At 37.5% G+C, this 21093-nt stretch overlaps 1 protein-coding gene across 1 annotated transcript; it reads right to left on the minus strand.

Annotated features, from left to right (window-relative positions):
* Positions 1 to 4012: 4012 nt before the first annotated feature.
* On the minus strand, positions 4013 to 4751 carry LOC109166906 (14 kDa proline-rich protein DC2.15-like). The gene has a single exon (XM_019315803.1). The coding sequence runs from the start codon at positions 4684 to 4686 to the stop codon at positions 4282 to 4284; it is 405 nt and encodes a 134-aa protein (XP_019171348.1). The 5' UTR covers positions 4687 to 4751; the 3' UTR covers positions 4013 to 4281.
* Between the last annotated feature and the right edge of the window lie 16342 nt (positions 4752 to 21093).

Raw genomic sequence — 21093 nt, forward strand, 5'->3', positions numbered from 1 at the left:
GAATGCATACAGGGGAGCAACACACTGTAGATTTGGCCAGAAGAACATGTTCATGCAGAAAATGGGATTTGACTGGACTCCCTTGTAGACATGGCATTTGTGCAATCTGGATGAAGAGACACAATGTGCTGGACTATGTACATAACTGCTACACTGTTGAAAATACTTGAAGGTGTATGGATGTGGCATTAATCCAATGGCTGGACCAAATGAGTGGCCTCATTCTCATATAGAAGCACCCTTGCCACCTGAATACAAAGCAAAACCTGGGAGGCCAAGGAAATTGAGGTTGAGAGAAGCTGATGAAGCCAAGGAAAAAAACAAAATCACAAAGGATGGCATCCATATGTCTAGAAGCCATGTGGTATTACATTGCACATTCTGTAAACAAAGAGGCCATAATAGTAGGAGATGCCCACTGAAACCTGTAAGTATTACATTACATTCTTGTTTTACTTATACTTTTTTCCATGTATTACATTGACATTCTTGTTTTACTTATACTGTTTTATGTTTGTAGAGAAACCCTCAGCCACAAAGAAACCAGCCACAAAGCAGCATAACAAATCAAAGGGGTTTAGAGGAAATGGGAACACCAGCAGATATGATTGATGTAAGTTTTAACTTAGTAACATACCTTTCATACAGATTGCATTGATTACCTAACATGATTACCTTTCATACAGATTCCTATTCAAAATGCAAGTTAAGAAGTAGTTCAACATGATTACCATGTAGAGGTTGAGGTTGATGCACATGAAGAGATGCCATTACCTACATTGGAAAATGGTCATGGCCTTCAAGAGCAAGTTATTACTGCACCTCAACCTGCCCCTCTCAGAAGGCAAAAGACACTTGGTCTAACAAAGAAAAATAAAAATGTTGCTCAGCCTCCACGGAGAAAGTATAAAACAAGGTCTTCTGACTATGAAATTCAAGAACACAACCTCCAAATCAATTGAGATTGATTAAAGCCTTCAGATTCTGTGCAAAATTGGTTGTACTTGTGTTGGTGTTAAATGTATTTCGGTGGTTCTAATTGTAGTTGTTTTGGATAATGGAAACTGATTGTGGGTAATACTCCCTTTAGCATTGTATTTTGGTGGTTGTAATTGTAGTTGTTTTGGATAATGCAAACTGATTGTGGATAATACTCCCTTTAGCATTGTAAAACTTTTGTGTTTTGAATACTCCACCATAAATGCAGTTTATCATTTTTCTAAGTTCCAGTTTGCATTTTTCTATACAGTTCCAATTTCATTCTTAAATAACCAGTTTCATTTGCAGTTCCAGTTTCATTCTTAAATTACCTTTCATATAGATTCATTTGCTAAGTTGCAGTTTCATATGCTATACAATTCCAGTTTCATTTGCATTCTAGTTATACATACCATTCCAATTGCAGTTTCATTTGCATTCTAAATACTAAACACGTACAATTCTAGTTGCATTCTTAAATAACATACTTAATATGCATTCTGCATAAACTTACATTCATAAAGAAGTGCCAAAACAAGCAAATTAAAGTACACATCATGCTAAAGGGAGTCTACAACTATTACTCCCAATTTCAACAGATTTGTAGTACAAGTAAAACATACTAAATGCTACAACAATTACTACAAACGACTTAATCCTAAACCTAAAGCCTCCTTTTTTGCCACAATTACAATTCCTTCCACCACCAACAGAGGACACTGCCATTGCTTTTAACTTCTCAATCTCCTCATATTTTCTATTCATGCTTCTTAATAAGCCGGGAATAATCTCCTTCGCACGTGAACACATGGGAGGACCGAACCATTCCTTGAATCTACATCCGACACCATCCTATCAACAAATTCAAAAATTCTCACAACAAGTAATAATTGAGAAATTTGTAACAAAAAATTGAACTTGAAATGCTCCTTACACAAACCCAAAACCTCCGCCCGGGATTTTCGCTACTCCAAGAGGTTTGAATGCTCCATTCACTGCCACAATTGCATATGCGCGTAGGGATTGCATCTCTGTAGTGGTACCTCTGTCTTGGCGAAGATGATGACGATGAACAAGAAACCTTTGTACTTTGCCTCCACTGTGTTGACATCGTATGCAAGAGAGGAAGAAGAAATCAAAGTAATCTAGGGTTCTTGTTTTTTTTTTTTTTTTATGCTCAGACGTTCTATGTGAAGAAGAAAGGAAGATGTAAGGAGCAGGCAAATGGTAAAGGTGCGCAGGCAATGAAAGGACCAAAATACGCTCTAATTTAACGCCTAAATGATGGAAAATGTAACGGAGGACTAAATTGGGATAATTTTCAAACGTCAATGGACCACATTGGGTGCAATTAAAAGTCGGAATGCAAAATTGAGAATGAGTCATAGTCAAGGGATCAAAATGGGTAAAAACTCTTATATTAAAATGCAAAATTATGTCGTTTGAGAGGTCCATATTAAACTGTGGACCTTGGTACACGGTATAACGATTGTTAAATCTTTCCATCAACCCAATAATGACAAAAGAGAAATTCGGTTTCAACCCTAGCGAGGATGGCAGTGGACCAACCTCACAATTTTCCGCAAATTCTGAAACTAATGAATTCATGAACACATTAGTTACAGTAAATTAAAGTGACAAACTAAAATGACAATATTGGCAAGAAAATAGTAGGGGCGGTTTACAAACGGAAACTATGTTCTGTGTTCTCTTTTTTAATTTTTCAGTTTTATTAATACTTATTTTTTTTTAATTTTTTTTAGATTAAAGCTATAAAATTAACAAGTTTGATTTTGAGTGATTTTAGACCTTATATTTAAAATATTTTAAAATATATTTGATTTAAATAAAATAAATATAATTTTAACAAGTTCAATATATGTAAGCTTTTTACATTTGATATCCGAATCAAATTTATCTCGGTATATAACTTAACTAAAAATATATCCAAATTAATAACATATTAAGTTCACCAAAAATTTAGTTGAGATAATATTAATATTTTTTTGAGCTAATATTTAAAATATTTTTGATATTTTCATTTGAATGACATTTATATAAACATATAATTTTTACTTTGAATTCTAATATAGTAATATATGTCAAATTTCAATATCCAATATCCGGACCAAACTTGTATTACGACTTAACATAACTAAAAATATCTAAACGAATAATTAATTGAGTTCAATCAAAATATAATACTTAACATAGAGTTTATTTTTAAATTTTGGTAATGTGAATAATGTCTAAATTTAAGCATAAGTAAAATAAGTTATGTTTAAATAAGTAATGCAAGTACGAAACATTTTGATAACGTGTCCTACCATTTTGTTCGTCGGTCATTGAATATGCACCTCCACACCTTAGCAAGTGTGGCAAATCCCCAGCATGGCCCTTTAGCTAGGTTTTTATCTATCCTTCATTGTATTCTACACCTTATTCCTCTCGTTTAATTAATCATACTTACATTATTTTCAAAAAAAAAAAAAAAAGTAATGCAAGTAGAAAAGATAGAAGCTAAGATGGTGATAAGTACAAGAAATGATAATGAATAATGTAACTATAGTAATGAATAACTATGTAAGTAGTAATGGTGAGAATGTGATTATAGTGACATATATAGCCAAATAGATGATAGATGATTCTATTTTTTTAATTTAGAAAACAGTTTTTTTAATAATTTTTCAATTTTCTAGACAATGGGAAATTGTTTTCTGATTTTAAAATGAAAAACTGTGTTAATAAACATGTTTTCTGTTCTTTCATAACTTAAGAAATTTTCCAGTTAGTAAAGAGGCCCTAGATGTCGACGTAATGCTATAACTTTAATTTTACTAACATAGTGTCCTTGTTTTTATCTTGAAATCCATTTGCCAACCTCGTAATATTTCTCAGATTGTCGTAAGTCTTTTATGGATTGGTTACGTTTTCGTTTAGACATGCATGCAAATATATGATTGCGGGCATTATCGTATAGTACAACAAGTGTCAATTTCAAAGATAATTAAAATGAGATCGAGCAATGAAGTAGTAATTAGTAAACATTCATAAAATACTATTTTATTGCAAATAAAATTCTTTTATCTCATCGATAAGTCACTTGTCAAATCAATGAGAGTAACATAAACTTAATACTGTCGTAGCAAGCAACAACGTAACAATACACTGCTATAGTAATATCTCCAGAAAACCAAGCCATGAGAGCTAGGAATCTGAAAACTAACAACACGTATATGATTATTATAGAGAAAACATAATATAAAGTTTAATTAATGATATATCTTGAAGATGGCTTATTAATTAGCATTGGTATCCACTAGGGACATTCTTGCCACAGTTATTGAGCAGCAAGCTGAGGGAGATGGGAATGTCGAGGTTGATTCCGAGGATGTTGGCTTTAATGGCGGTGCAGAGGCAGACGGCGGCTTCGAGGTCGACAAGTCCGCCAATGAGAGAGCAGCAGGGGGTGGTGGCCGGGCTTCCGACCACAAGGTTGAGCAAGTCAGTCAACAGGTTAGCACACACTCCCAGTTTGAGTGCATCTTTAGGGCACTTGCCGGCCTGAGATGAAGATGAGGGGGACGGTGGCTGATGTTTTGGTGGCGGCGGAGGGCACGGCACATTGGTGGAGCTAACCACCGTGAAGAACAGAAGGTTAAGGGCGAGGAAAAGGGTAAGTGAAGAAGCAGCGGCAGCCTTCGCCATTTTAATGAAATTAGCTAGAGCTTTTGCAATAATGGCTTAGCTTAGTAGGCTTTAGAAAGATGTGTGGAATATCATTAGCTTATGTTCAGTATTTATAGATGAAATGTTTTACATTTTTAATTCTTTCAAAAAGAAATTACACCCTATAACCGTGTTGACCACCATCATATAACCAAAAATAAAATAAAATTAAAAAAAATTAAGACTTAAATCCAGTGGAGTCCTTTGTCGTTAGGGACAATTTCAAATGTAGTTCCAGATTAGGATTTTTGTTATTTAACACTACTATCATATTTTGTAAATTTTTAGACCTTTGGATTAGTTTTCGGGTGATACCCTATTTTAGGACCTTTTTTTTTTGTCTCTTCAATCGTTTTATTATTTTTCTAATCTGTTAATTAATTCCAATAGAGATCCATTGTCTTTGGTGAAAATTCTAGATTTAGCCTCAAACAATCGTTTTTGTCATTTAACAAAACATACTATCATATTTTGGGCACTTTTGGTTTTTTCTGATGAGTTTTTCAATTGAACCCCTATTTTTGGCAAGAGCATTTTTGTTTCTTCAATTTTTTTCTAGTTTTTTTGCACCATTCTTTTTCGTCTCTTTAGCCGTGGATTGCACCATCTCCTTCACTCAGCTCTTGTCTTCATCTCTTTCAACTCACCCCCAAATTGTCCTTCGTCAATCGTGATATCGACTACGTGAGGATCTCCGAGTGGGGGGAAATCTATTTTTAAGGCATTTGAAAGGCTCAGGATGTTGCCATCGGTCCGCTTTAGTCTGACTACTATTGTTTTAGTCAATGATTCTGTGAATACTATAGTTGTATAGTCCAAAAAAAAAAAAAAAAAAAGGAAAGCTTATCTTCTTTGTCATCGAAATATACCCTTTTCTAGAATAAGGATTCATCGAAAAAAAAAGTCATCCAAAAGACCAAAAGTTTATAAAATATGATAGACTGGAATGTTAAATGGCAAAAAACGATCGGCCTGAATTATATGTAGAAATGTCACCAAAGACAATCTAACGGACCTCCGCTGGAATTAACCCATTGTGAAAAAAAAAAATGAAGATCCAAAAATACCATTGTTTAAAATAGAGTTTCACTGGAAAATTCATCGAAACGACCAAAAGTGTCCAAAATATGATAGTCGGGATATTAAATGACAAAAATGATAGTCTTAAACTAAATTTAGAATTGCTACCAAAGACAAAGAACCTCCGTTGAAATTAACTCAAACTTTAGAATTATATATTTACACATAATTGTCACTATTGACATAGTCAAACACTCTTTAGAGATTCACAGCTTTCACCGGTGTATCCGATATTTTATATTTTAGAGTGATGAGGGAAATATGCAGTTATTACTTTGAAATATGCACTAAGTAAATTTCTACTTCTGACAATCTTGATGGATAAAAATTTAGAATGAGATAAATCAACTTAGATAGCAAATCTATAACGGATTGACTGAAAATAAGAAAAGCCAATAGGCTACTCCACTAGGAGTCAATCATTATTTCATGGACCGTGGTCCACACAGAGCTGTGTAGATCACGATCTAAAAACACATAAACTACATTATTCTAACTCCTAAAATACGTTATCCTACCCCAAAAATTTCATTACTATATTCTAACACATAAAGTATATTATTCTAAATCATAAAATACATTTTCTTACCTCATAAATTTCATTATTCTAACACATAAATAACATTATTCTAACATATAAAGTCATAAATTATATTATTTTAACATCAGAAAGTTTATTATTGTAATACATGCGCGAAACAAAAAAAGTTTATTTTTTAATTTTAAAACTACGTCGTATTGGACCGTGGAGCACGCAGCCGTGAAAGCCACAAGGAGTGGAATTTGTAGTGTTGTAGCCGATATTTCTGGCTTTCCAAATACTGAAGATGACAAGCAAAAATGGGACGGAGTTATCTGCGGTGCAGATTCCATTTTTGGATATTTTAGTTGACATCTGAAACGTAGCCACTAAGCATGCCCCCAAACTTGACTAATTGGGATCACTCCACTAAGCATTTCCCACCAAGCGAACATTAATTCCCTATGCAACGGCCTCAAAAAATGTAAAAAGAAAAAAAAATCATGGAAGTGGTGGGTTTGGATAGATCCAGATCCCTACCCATTAAAATTTTGAAACCACGAAAAAAACGAGATTTATCTGAAATTTATTTAATAAAATAGCAGTTGTTATATTATAGACCGCGGTGCATAATCGATTATGCACCGCGGTCCATATACGGCGCCGTTTCTTTAAGTAAAGAAACGGTCCGTCGTTAGAGTTAACGGAGTCCGTTTGTTTGGTGTATTAAACACCAACTGACATTACAGTATATCCAAACCGACACTGCAGTTATATCAAAATGATACTGTAGTTATAGTGAAATGAAACTGCAGTGTATATAAACTGAAACTGAATAACATTTCACATATTTGAGTGTATATTGTACAATGAAGCTGTAATTATATCAAAATGATCATGTAGTTGTGTTTTAATAAAACTATAGTGTATATAAAATAAAATTAAATAACATTTTCACATATTTGAGTCTATAAATATCGAATGAAACTATAGTTATATCGAAATGAAACTGTAGTTGTGTTCAACTGAAACTGCAGTGTATACAAAATGACACTGAATAACAGAGTTACTTTTTGCAAAAGGGTGCGAAACGGCGGAAATAAACACTGTTAATTTTCATTTAAAAAAAAAAGACGCGCGGTGCATAATCTATTATGCACCGCGGTGCATAATATAATTTAGTGTGCCTAATTGCAAGAAAATGTTAATATTATCCAATGATAAAATAAAAGAAGGTAAGGCATCCAAGATAAAATTCCATGCATATTATTATCGAAAAGATAGGAATAAGAGTACAAGTTTTCTTGTAAAATTGTATTGCGGATTCATTTTAAATAGAACTGCATTCTAAAAACAAAATGGATTTGGAGTCATATATATATATATATATATATATATATATATATATATATATATATATATATAGATTTAAGATCATATGAGAACACCTGCTTGGGTCGTGAGAACAAATCGTGTGCATCCATCTAATATTTTTTAATGGTCTAGATTAGATTAAGCGTGTGCGAACGCGCATTAAATGTGTGCAAACGCGATTCAGTGTGTTTGCACACATTTAATGCGCGTTCGCACACACTTAATCTAATCTATACCATTAAAAAATATTAGATGGATGCACATAATGTGTTCTCATGTTCTCACCTAATCACATGTTCTCACTGGAACCCCAACATATATATATATACATATATATATATATATATATATATATATATATATATATATATATATATATATATATATATATATATATATATATATATGATCGCGTTTAGGTATGAACTCCTCGCTTAGGAAATAACTCAGAACGCATGACATCCGTCCACGTGTCCAGATATAACGGATGAGAAACACTGATTTAAAAAAAAAATACGGTGATATTTTCGTAAATAATTGAACGTCGAAGTGCAAGTAAAATGTATTACAAGTGAAAGTAATACATTTACTTGCACCAAAGTTCAATTGTTTACGAAAATACCACTGCATTGTATTTTTAAAATTACATATGATTCATTGATCTGGACATGTGGACAGTTGTGAGTGGTTCTTATTTCTCTCCTGGGCGTCCGTTCTCACCAGAGCGCACCCCTATATATATATATATATATATATATATATATATATATATATATATATATATATATATATATATATATATATATATATATATATATATAGAGAGAGAGAGAGAGAGAGAGAGAGAGAGAGAGAGAGAGAGAGAGAGAGAGAGAGGGAGGGGGGGGGGGTGTGAAAATGGGTTGCCTAGGAGAGAATTAAGAACCATTCACAGCCGTCCACGTGTCCATATCTAACCGATCAGAAATACGGATTTTAAAAAACTGCGGTGGCATTTTTGTAAATAATTAAACATCGAAGTACAATGAAATTGGGTTAAAAGTACAAGTAAAATGTATTACAAGTGCAAATAAAATGTATTACAAGTGCAACAAATAATGTACAATGAGCATCAATATTAAGTGCACCAAACGTTATCATTAGATGCACCAAACGTTATCATTAAGTGTATCTATGTGAAAAAGTTTGTCATTAGGTGCACGAATGCTAACAAGGTAAATTACTTGCACTTGTATGTGAAAATAGTTGCACTACCTTACTTGCACTTTTTATTTGCAAACTTGCATCAGTTACTTGCACTTGTAACCCTTTTACTTGCACTAAAGTTTAAGTTATTTACAAAAATGTCACCACGTCAATTTTTAAAATTACATATGATTCGTTGTATCTGGACACGCGGACGGCTGCGATTGGTTTTTAGTTCTCTCATGGGCTCATGTTCTCACCTAAGTGCGCCCCTATATATATTGGGAAGGGTTCAGGTGCACGTATAGCTTCCCATGCAGTTGTGCGGTTGACGCACCTTAAGCATTAAGCATTAAAATGGCGCACCTTAAGTACACAAACCATGCATCTTAAGCACACAAACAAAGCACCTTAAGAACACAAATTGTGACACCCTGAAATTTATTCCAAAAACTCAACCAACCTCTACGAATATTTTCCTAACTAGAGATTTAATTCTTCCCCTTGAAAACCTAATCCTCCTATTTATTTCCACTAATACTAGCCTAGAAATTAGCCTTGGCCCAATCTCTTTAAATCTCGAGTAAATTCTGTTGGTCCCAATAGATTGAGTGGTGAGTCTAGAGGGGGGGGGGGGGGGGTGAATAGACTCTCGTTTTTCTTTAGATTCTTTAAAAGAAAAACACTGACAACACTTTTGAGTAAGATAAGCACAGCGGAAAGGTTATTAAGAGAGGGTTGCACGAGTTTGATAAAAGGATAAGATGAGTGATGAAAGAGATGATATGCAAGCAGTAAAATAAAGCAGTAAGTAAAGAGAAGAGCGAGACGAGATTTTATAGTGGTTCGGCCAAACTTTGCCTACTTCCACTCTTCTTCCACAACTGCTGGAAGGATTGCACTATCACTCTTTAGTACAATTACACAAAGACTTCCTTGATCACTAAGCCGGACAGCCTTTGAAGGTTTTTCAACTCCGAGAGTTTACTCCGCCTCTATCAACTTCTTCTTCTAAGTTGAGGTTGGTAAGAAAGTATTTCTTGATTCCTCCAACTGTGAAGTCTTGTTGGTGTGGATGATTGCGTCAAGAGTGCAAGACTTCTTACAAGATGTAGGGCAGTGATGATTGATCTACTTCAAATGCCTTAACACCTTAAATAGCTGGTTCGCAAAGAGCTTTGAGATTTGTTCACTTTTTAAGAGCTTTTTGCAAGAGAGTGAGTAGAGTGATAAAATGAATCAGCACCCTCTTAGTTGATGAAGGTTGGTTTATATAGGTGATGAAAATTCATCCGTTGGAGGGAGATGAATTTTTCAAACCTTTTATCTGTTGGACAAGGACCATGGAGCCTCATGCATTTAATGCTCCATTAATGGGTTTGTACTATGTAGCCGTTGAAGGTATGGAGGATCTGATGACTTTTGTCTTTTAGCTCCAGAGATAGTACAACTTCATTAAATGCTCTTTGGATAGCGTGTCCCATGAGTTGAGGTCCTTATTGTCCTAGGATGTTGTCAAATCAGACAGGTAGAGCATTCTTCTTGTTGATGAGAAGAAGAATACTTGTTGAGATAGTCTTGAAAAGAACTGTCTTTTTAATGACAACTCCTTCTTTCGTTGCTGTGGAGTCTTCTTTCGCCTTGATCAGCCTATCTTCTATTCATAACTCTTTTCGTGTGTTTGTTCTAGCTTAACACGAATTACATATGAGTTATGGCAACTTTCATGAGCCTTTGTCTTAGTCTTGCTTGATCTCTTCTTGATAGTCCTGTGAAGAGATATTTGGCTTCAGAGCCGAAAGATTGTCGATCCTTGTGAGGTCTGTCTTGAGTGCGACCATAGCGTCTTTGATCATGAGACTGTCCACGAGACTTAGGTGGATGAGAGTGACCCGAGATTCGCTTTTCTGAAGGTCTTTCTTTCGTGTTATCCCTTCTTGGTTGGTTGTCATCATCCTTATCTCTGTCATCATCCCTATTATAGTAACCCGAGACTTTGTGAGGAGAGGCTCGCTTTTCTGAAGATCTTTCTTTCGTGTTATCCCTTCTTGGTTGGTTGTCATCATCCTTATCTCTGTCATCATCCCTATTTTCCCCCTTTTTGGCATCATCAGCGCAGGCAGAAGGAGGGACAGAGGGGATTTGTCTGATTGCAAGCAGGATGTCTTGAGCATATCCCAGAATCTGAAGAGCATATTCACCAAGTTGATAGGAATTGTCTTGATAAGTGTCAATCTTGGTACAAGCTAGGTCAACACGTTCCTTGAGGCCGTAATGAGAATGCTTAATCTCGTGTTGCCGTCTAGCGACTTTGTTTGAACTTTCTTCAAGATCAGAAACTCTTTTCACCAATTGCTTAAGAGTTTTGTCGTGAGAAGGATTCGGTTGCTGTGGTTGAGATTGTACATCAAGGAGTAGATTGACTTTTTGGCACAAGTCATTCAATACTCTCGTGTCCTTCTCCCTTAGGGCGAGATATTGCTTGTGAATCAGTTCAGCTGAATGAACAGTTTCTCGCATGAGGTTCATAATGGTCCGTGGGGACTCAGCGATAGAATCATCCTCAATGTGTGTTGGAGAAGAGTTCCTGTGTTCGTCAGGATGTGGTGCTTCCGAATTTCCACCATGCATCGAGTGGCCATGTTCAGGTGAGGCTTCCTTTCTTTCCTCATGAACTGGAAGATTATGATGTTGTTGTATAGATTCGTTCAGATGCGGAATGATAGCACGAGATGAGTAAACTGGATTTTTACTGGATGCTTCATCCGAGTCTTCGTCTTCAGATGGTATTTTCAAGAGAGGTGGTCTTTGTGGGCAGTTAGCATAGTCCGTTTCGACCAAGATAGTGTGGCTATCTTCTGGTTCTTCTTCTTCAGCACCTTCTCCTCCTTGTGGATTATTGTCATCATCATTATCATCATCAGTACCACTGTTGTCGTCTTCTGTTTCATCATCATTGTCATCATCTTCAATGTCTTCTTCATTGCGCTCGTCTTCACTTTCTTCTTCATCCTCTTCTTCGATTTCGTTGCCATGAACATCTTTCGTTCCACTAGCACTTCCTTTGGGATCTCGAGGATGATCTTCTGCCATTTGGGCTTTAATTTTGGATAGCAGCATGATGTAGCGAAGTTGTTTTAATTCGGCTTCAGTTGCTGGATTCATGGGAGGTTTATGAAGAGGAACTACCAAGGGAGCTTTTTCCTTCCCGAGAGATCGATGAGTTATTCTATAAGAGTACACTCGGTGGATCTCCTCAATTCGCACAGCCTTTGTGACGTCCTGAGTTTCAAGCCATTGAAGTGCGAATTCCTCTTCGTCGATCATGGCTTCAAAAGTTTCGAGAAAGGTTCTGAGAGGTGCCGTGCGCCACTTGTGCCATTGTAGAACTCGATTGTAATCTCTTTCAATCGATTCTCTGAGAGATTTATCAAGGGTGTACCGGTCTGGAGAAGATTGACGAGCAGATGGTTTCGAGATAAAAGATGTTTGAGCAGCTGTTATCTCGTCTACTAGTGCAGGTTCTTGTGTCAGAATTACCTGCTCTGCAATAGTAGGTTCTTGTGGAAGAGATTGAGCATTAGTTGTAGCATCTGAGGCTGCTTTCGGGATGTCTTCTGGAGAGCCCGGCTTTTGTGGAAGACTTTGACATCTTTCCTCCATTTCTACAGTAGCAGGTTCTTGTGTCAACTCTCGTAGGAGTTGCTCTGCTAGGGTAGATTCTTGTGGATGAGGAACAGGAGATGCCTTCGGATTGATGGATTTGTGAGCAACGGGACTTCTTTCGGGCAGAGAGGTTTTCAGTTCCCCCTCAGAGGTAGCTGCTTTCGAGATATCTTCCCCCTGTGATGTTGCTTCTTTTGACAAGGGTTCCCGAATTTGAACAGATCTCATTCGACTTCGTTTGCTTAGACGAATGAGAGGTTGATCATCATCATCTTCAGAGGAGTTCTGCACTATCAGGGTTTCGAGAGGAGGATCACTTTTCGTCTTTGATTGTGAGATGACCGTCTTTTGAGTCTTAACCCGAGAAGAGGGTTTTTCTTGTTTCTGCCGTTTAGGTTTTGGTTGAGCTTCTTCGTCTGCTTTGGGGGTTTTTAACTTTCGTTTGGACTTCCCTTTGGGTAGATTGGGTTCAAGAGAAATGCCCAATTCCAATGCCTTCTGTTTGTCATATCCAGATGGCTTGTGTTTCATGTGACAGACCTTTTGACTAGGTGGAGCACCAGCACGTAGAATCACTCCTTTTGTGGCAAGAAGATGGCTTATAATGAAACCGAAGCCCATCTTCTTTGCAATGTCTCCAGGACTCTTGCGATTGTAAGTGATGGTGTGAGCGATGTTGTGGAAAATGATTTTGGACCAATCAACCTTATGCTCATGAAGAAAAGCGTGCAGCATTTTCAGCTTTTCCCTTGTGACATCATCTGTGCCAGAAGTCTTGTGGTCCACAATCTTGTTGAAGATGTCTACTGGAAACTCATAATCCAACCGGAACCATTTTTTCTTGAGGGGCCAGAAGATTTTATCTTTGGAAGGTGCCTCCTTGTGTCGTATGGATTCATAGAAGTCCTCCGGATCCAGATGATAAAATACCAGATTGGATTTGTAGGACTCATCTCGTCTGGGAAACCCAAAAGCTGATCGAATATCCTCAGCAGTAAACACAATGTGATGTTTATTAACTCTTGAAGATATGCTTGAGAAATCAGAAGCCACATAAGCATTCAAATAAAACTGAGTAACATCAAGAGGGTACCATTCATCATAGCGGTGAGTTACTAAACCAAATAAACCTGTTTCTAGCAAAAGAGTGATTATCCGTTCTCCAAAGGCTTTATCCAAGACATACTTACGAAACCCTTCTTCGTCCCACATACTTCCGCCGACGATAAATGGAATTCTGGTCTTGATAAACTCTATGTCTTCCGTAGGAAAGCTTGGTATAACTGGAGTGGATGATGGTTCAGGGTTCTCTGGGTTTTTTTCGGAAGGAGCCGCCATTGATGATAGAAAGCTTGACTAAAGAGATCTTTGAGAGGAAGGGATGAAAATTGAGAGATGTGAAACAGACGGAATGAAGGTTTGAGCAGGGTTTATAAAGCTCCGGGTTGGTGTTTGTAAAACAGCCCATTAAGAAAACTTATACGAATTTTTTTTTTTTTAAAAAAAAACAGCGGTTCCTCTTCCTCAAAAGGTAACTGATCATCATGGTTACGTGATAAGAACGTGTGCAGATCTGAAACGATCATTCCCTCATTTAATGAGGAGAGAGAAAAAACACTCAAGTGCTGAGAGGTGCATTAAATGCACGTCTTTGTCCTGTCAGACTAGTGGGATAGAGGCGATTTTCTCGGCCATATGATCCCAATGATACTATATGAACGGTTTAGATTCAAGAAGAGATAGCGTCTTAAGTACGATTCAAAAAAAATCCGAATGTTGTTCAGAATTTCATAAGACGCACATAATGTTCCCCGAGAGACTCATGATAAACAATCAACATTGTTACCCGAAAGAAGCGGGTAAGATTTGATCAGAACAAACTTCTCAGACTTTCAGCAAGGTTACACAGATAAAACATGACATCTTATTAACACATAGATAGGCAATCTTTTATTCAGCAAACGAGAAGAGAAGATACAGAAACATAGATGATGATTTTCAGAAAATCACTTTTTCTTCCTCCCAACCTTCTTGGATGAAGAGCATTCAGGCTTATCTTTCTTCACCCTTCCAAACACTTCCCTATACCATCTTTTATAGCGCGGAAAGTTGGAACCAGTAGAGGACTCAGCTTCATCATCTTTGTCATACTTCTCTTTCCAGTTTTCTTGTGCCAGAAAGGCCATGTAGTCCTTGTCAATCCATTCTTTTGGGATTGTCTCACTTGGATTTTTTGAGATCTTTTCTTCATTTTCTGATTCAACGATGAATCCATCCATATCATCGTAAAGAAACGATGTGTCTGAATCAGAGACGAGATTGATAGGGACAAAAGGACTATTGCCTGGATATAAGTCACCTTGCTCCTCCCTGAGGCGCCTAGAGGCCTCTTGGAGCTTGCGAGAATCATTTCTTGTGAACCTTTTCTTAGGTGCCATTGAGAGAGAGAGAGAGGATGGTGAGAATTGTGAGAAATTCTCTCCCTTTTTATAGCCAAGGATTGAGGGACTTATCAGTCAGTTTGTCAAAATTGCAATCAATGCTCATTACAGTGTTCAAGATAAGGCTGATTTCAGTTGAGACTAAAATTTTGATTCCCTGTACGGCCTGAGTTCCAACGTGCTTAGCATTCCATAAATGCATAATGAATTTTTTGAACTCTTTTTGACCAGATATAACTTGTAATAAATGCACACAACAGTAAACCTTCCTGTGATCCGAAATCATAAGAACTTATGCAAAGCATTTATTTGGATAACACAGCCATCATGACATACAGGATAGAAAGAGAGAGAGAGACTTAAACATAAAAAGTTCAACCTACTACGGTTCAAAGGAAACGATAGGGCACGTGAAGTTCCAATCGGGTCATCTCATCAGTCACATCAGCCAGATTTGTTGTTTTGGCGTATTCGTCCAACTCTTCTAGAGAGAGAGTGGGTTCGGGTGGCTGATCTGTGACCCGAGAGTGGACCCTTGAGAAATCCTCATAGGATTGAACATTGGGTGGAGGAACTTCAGGAAAGGGGTACCATCGAGAGGTTGGTGTCGATGAAGAGTCTTTGTTGGAGCTCTTCATCATCATGATTCTCTCATAGGCTTCCTGTCTGGCTTGTTCCAGATGATACCTCTTTTTGGCCCTAGATTCGTCGACAAGAGTGTCAAGAGCCTCTTTATCCTTTTTATAGGCGGGGTTAGGCATCGAGTAGGTTACATTGATCATCTCTCCTTCTTCCTTCAAGCTTATGATGGTGGCATTAGGGAGCTTGCTTGCTTCCTGTAAGTGATGCTTCAGACGGGTAGCCCTTTTTTCTGCTTCGTCCATTTTTCCTTTCTCTTTGTTCATACCTGCCACTCTTTTACTTAGAAAGAAGTGAGTGTGTCTTATGTATGGCAAAACTATTTTATAGGCAAATAAGTGTCGTGGAGATCTATACAAAATCTTTTGGATACTGACACTTTCTTGCGTGAGAGACACGAAATCAAAGATATACGAAAGGATATGGTGAATCATTATGAAGCATGGTGAAATAACATCACATATTAAGAAAAGGACAAAGTTATTTAGATCTTCCTTTTCTTGCAGCTGGCAGAGAATTTGAGTGGTGAGGGCATCTTCGGAGGGGTGCTGGACGGTGAATAATCAAAACTATCGCTTTTGTCCAGCACACTGTTTTCTTTGGTATATCAATAACATTGCCTTGATTCTCCGTGTTGATTCTTTCACTACCTGTACTCATATCTGCAAGAACAAATACTAGAACTTTTGTTAGTGAGGTATGCACAAACAATTAGTATTCCTTATTTATAAGGATACTTGCGTGTAAGGATGGATCAAATCTTGCGAGAATCAAGAATACGAATCTTTACAGATTTGATTATCTGATTGTTAGGTCATTTCAATCATTCCGATCTCATGCCTTAATAGAGAGAATCTTGTCTCACTCAGAGGTTTAGTGAGTATATCTGCCAGTTGATCATCGGTATTAACATATTCGAGAGCAATATCTTTCTTTTCAACATGATCACGAATAAAATGATACTTGATATCAATGTGCTTGGTCCGAGAGTGTAGAACTGGATTGTGTGTGATTGCTATAGCACTTGTATTATCACACTTAATGCTCACTTCTTGGGCATTTATCCCATAGTCTCTTAATTGATGTCTCATCCATAAGATTTGAGCACAACAACTTCCAGCTGCTATGTATTCGGCTTCAGCCGTACTAGTAGCAATGGAATGTTGTTTCTTGCTAAACCAAGACACAATTCTTCCTCCTAGGAACTGACATGTTCCCGAGGTACTTTTTCGAATAATTCGACAACCTGCGAAGTCTGCATCTGAGTATCCTATTAGATCAAATGATCCTTCTTTCGGATACCAGAGGCCGACATTTTGTGTGCCCTTAAGATATCGCAAAATCCTTTTAGTTGCACTTAGGTGACTTTCTTTCGGTTTAGCCTGAAAGCGAGCGCATACACCAACAGCAAACGAGATGTCGGGTCTACTTGCTGTTAGGTATAGAAGAGAGCCAATAATGCCACGAAAATTTTTCTGATCAACTTCCTTTCCTTCATTGTCAATGTCCATCCTAAGGGATGTACTCATAGGTATTTTGACGGAACTTTTTCCATCAATGCCAAACCTTCGGATCAGATCTTTTGTGTATTTGGCTTGGTTTATAAATATCCCATCAGGACATTGTTTAACTTGTAAGCCTAGAAAATAATTCAGTTCTCCCATCATACTCATTTCAAATTTTCCTTTCATGAGATTGGAGAATTTTTCACATAGATCTGGATTCGTGCTTCCGAAGATAATATCGTCAACATATATTTGTACCAGTAGGATATGATCATTATCCTTTATACGAAAGAGTGTTTTGTCAACCACTCCTTTCGTGAAGCCACGATTGATTAGAAAACATGATAGTGTATCATACCAAGCTCGTGGAGCTTGTTTCAAACCGTATAGAGCTTTCTTAAGGTGGTACACCTTTTCGAGGTCATTGTTGATAGCAAAACCAGGAGGTTGTTCAACATATACTTCTTCTTCAAGAAGTCCATTCAGGAAGGCGCTTTTGACATCCATTTGATAGACTTTGAAATTTTTGTAAGCTGCAAAAGCTAAGAATATTTGTATAGCTTCCAATCTGGCCACGGGGGCGAAGGTCTCATCAAAATCAATACCTTCCTCCTGACAATATCCTTTAGCCACAAGGCGAGCTTTGTTCCTAACAATGAGTCCATCTTCACTTATTTTGTTTCTAAAAACCCATTTAGTTCCAATGACGTTTTGATGTGATGGTCTGGGTACTAGTTCCCATACTTCATTTCGTTCAAATTGATGAAGTTCTTCTTGCATAGCTATTACCCAGTCAGGATCACATAAAGCTTCATCTACAGATTTTGGCTCTATTTGGGATAAGAAGCATGCCATCATACTTTCGTGTAATGACGCTCTTGTTCTCACACCTTCTTGAACATCTCCAATAACTTGATCTGGTGGATGATCTTTCAACCATCTAAGATCTGGCTCAAAGACATCTTGAAAAGGCTGAGTATCCATCTCTGGGATATAGGGGAGGTCTATGTAGATCATTGGTTCAGATGGTGCATTGCTAGAAGGATTGATAGGTTGTTTTCCACTTGCTTGTTCAGATGACATCTCGGGTTCTGGTACTTTCGGCTGATACTTCATGTAAGACGAAAGTAAGTCTTCTTCGTCTGAGATGTCTTCATCTACGGATTTCTGGACATTTTGAGCTGGGATAGCAGGTATCTTGTATCCAGAAGGATTTTTCTCAGATTGTTCATCAAATTTGACGTGGATGGATTCTTCGATAACCATTGTTCGCTTGTTCAGAACTCTGAATGCTTTGCTTATGGATGAATATCCCATGAATAATCCTTCGTCAGCTCTTTCGTCAAATGCTTTAAGATAGCTTTTGCCATTGTTGTGAATAAAACACCTGCAACCAAAAACATGAAAATATCCAATATTTGGAGTCTTACCTTTCCATAGCTCATATGGTGTTTTGTTGTGAGACTTGTTGATTAAGGATCTGTTCTGTGTATAGCATGCGGTGTTTATGGCTTCAGCCCAAAATCTCTTTGGTAGACCTGAGTGTGATATCATTGTTCGTGTTTCTTCTTTTAGAGTTCTATTTCTCCTTTCGGCTACTCCGTTTTGCTGAGGAGTTCGTGCTGCTGAGAGTTGATGAAATATTCCATTTTGAGCACAGAAATCCTTTATCACTTTGTTGACAAATTCGGTTCCTTGATCCATTCTGATTCTTGTTATTTTGACTTCCTTCTCTGTTTGAAGTTGCTTCAAAAGATTTGGCAGAGCCGTTTCTGTTTCATTCTTCTTTTTCAAGAAAAGAACCCATGTATATCTTGAAAAGTCATCTACTACCACAAGGGTGTACTTTCTTCCGCTTATACTTGCTGGATCTATTGGTCCAAAAAGATCCATGTGCAGAAGGCTTAGAGATCGGGAATTTGTGTCTACGTCTTTTGACTTGAAGGACGACTTTAGCTGTTTTCCCTTTTGGCAGGCATCACATAACCTATCTTTCGTGTAAGATGTTTCGGGTAAGCCTCTTACAAGATTCCTTTTTGCAAGCTTACTTATTGTCTTCATGTTCAAGTGGCTTAGCTTGTTGTGCCATTCTTGATTGAGATCTGCATTGCCTCTTGGCTACAAGACAAATGTTAGAATTAGAAGAATTTAATGAAATTACATACATGTTCTTCTTTCGTTGGCCTGTAAGTGCTGTCCTGCCATCCTTCGTGTTTATGATTTTGCACTCTTCTTTAAGGAATTCTACTTTGTATCCTTTGTCGCAGAACTGACTTGTGCTTAGAAGGTTGAATTTAAGTCCTTCTACATAAGAGACATCTTGTATGATTATTCCTTTCTTGATGATATCTCCTTTTCCTCGAGTTTGGCCACTTGTTTCTCCTCCAAAGATGACTTTGGGTCCATTTATTTCTTTGAAGTTGCTCAAAATTGTTTTGTCACCAGTCATATGTCTTGAGCATCCACTGTCTACATACCATATGACCTGTTTCTCCTGCATCAAAGATGATGTATTTTTAGGTACCCACTTAGTTTCGGGGTCCTTGGGGGTTAGTAGTTAATTTTGGAACCCATATTAACCTAGAGTGCACATGACTCATCCTTGTCCTCTGTATCCGTTGGGAGGTGCGATAATCGAAATAAACACTGGCAAAGATTTTGTCCTTATACTTCCTTTTGTTGCTCTTTTGGTGGAGGATTTTCATAATGCCAACGATAATTGGTTTGTTTACGTCGATGTGTTATCTTAAGAGCTTTCCTCGAGAGGAGTTCCGGGTAAACAAACCAATCTTCTTCTGAAGGCCCAGTCCTTCCATTCCATACCCAGATCTTCTGAGGATCCTTTCAGGTTGTTCGTTCTTTGAGAATTCCTGAGCAGAACTCTTTAGACGATATTGCCTCTGGTTAACATTTGTCTTTTTATAGGATCGAGAATTCCAGTTAGGCTGACTCAATTTTTGGTGTGGACTTTTTCCACTGCCATTTGGTCCATTCCTTTTGACACATATTTGTCTAGGATTGCCTTTACTAGGTTTTCTCTTTCCTGTTTCCACAATTCGTTGTACAGCCTTTCCTTTCGGTTGCTTGTGATTGTGGTGCTGTGACATTGTTATGTACCATCATAGGCTCGGGCAGCTGGGTTTGGTCCTTGAACAAATATGGTTGCAAGACTCTCATGTGAGTATGCATTGTTCGTTTCGACTTGTGAAGAGGAGCTGGAGTTAAAGCCAATTCCGGTTTTCTCTCCGGGCAGTCTGGATTCGTTTAACATTCTGTCCATTAAGTTGGATGACTTGTTAAACTTGTCCAACACTTCAAGCAAATTCTTGCTCTCTCTTTTCTTTTGCTGTGCACTGCTCCTTAAGAGCGAGAACATTTTTCTCGAGCTGCTCCTTAGCAATGATCAGCATTTTGTTCTCAATTCGAACTTGCTCTAATTCATTATGGCTAGTCATGAGCCGAGAGTTCTCCTCTTTCAGCTTGGAGTAAAGTGCTATTTATCAACTTAAACCTCCTCATCATTTCAGTGACAGATTCACTGGAGGTTTGACTCACTAAAGAACTTGATTCGGCTGAATAGCAAGAAGAAGAGTGAGAGTTTACCTCTTCTTCATCTGCCATGAGGCATAGTTCCTCTGATTCTTGGCTGTAGAGGCATAGTAGTCCTTTCTCCTCATCGCTGCTTTCGTCTTCTGAGCTTGAGCTTGAGGTACTACTTTCGGGTATAGCTTTTTCAGTGTTTTCGGCAACCACCATTGCTTTTCTTCTTCCCTCACTTTTGGAGTTTGATGATTCTGGTTTATCACTTTTCTTGTGCTTTTCTCCAGATTCCCTTGAGGAGCTTGTGATATTGTTGCCATCTTGATATTTTGCTAACCATTGGATAAGGGCAGTTCGCTTTGAAGTGTCCTGGCTTTCGGCAGTTGTAGCACAACATCTGTGAATCAGTGGTTTCGATCTTTGAAGCCTGAGGGAA

The sequence above is a fragment of the Ipomoea nil genome, unplaced genomic scaffold (genome assembly GCF_001879475.1).
Source record: "Ipomoea nil cultivar Tokyo-kokei standard unplaced genomic scaffold, Asagao_1.1 scaffold3130, whole genome shotgun sequence".
NCBI lineage: Eukaryota > Viridiplantae > Streptophyta > Magnoliopsida > Solanales > Convolvulaceae > Ipomoea > Ipomoea nil.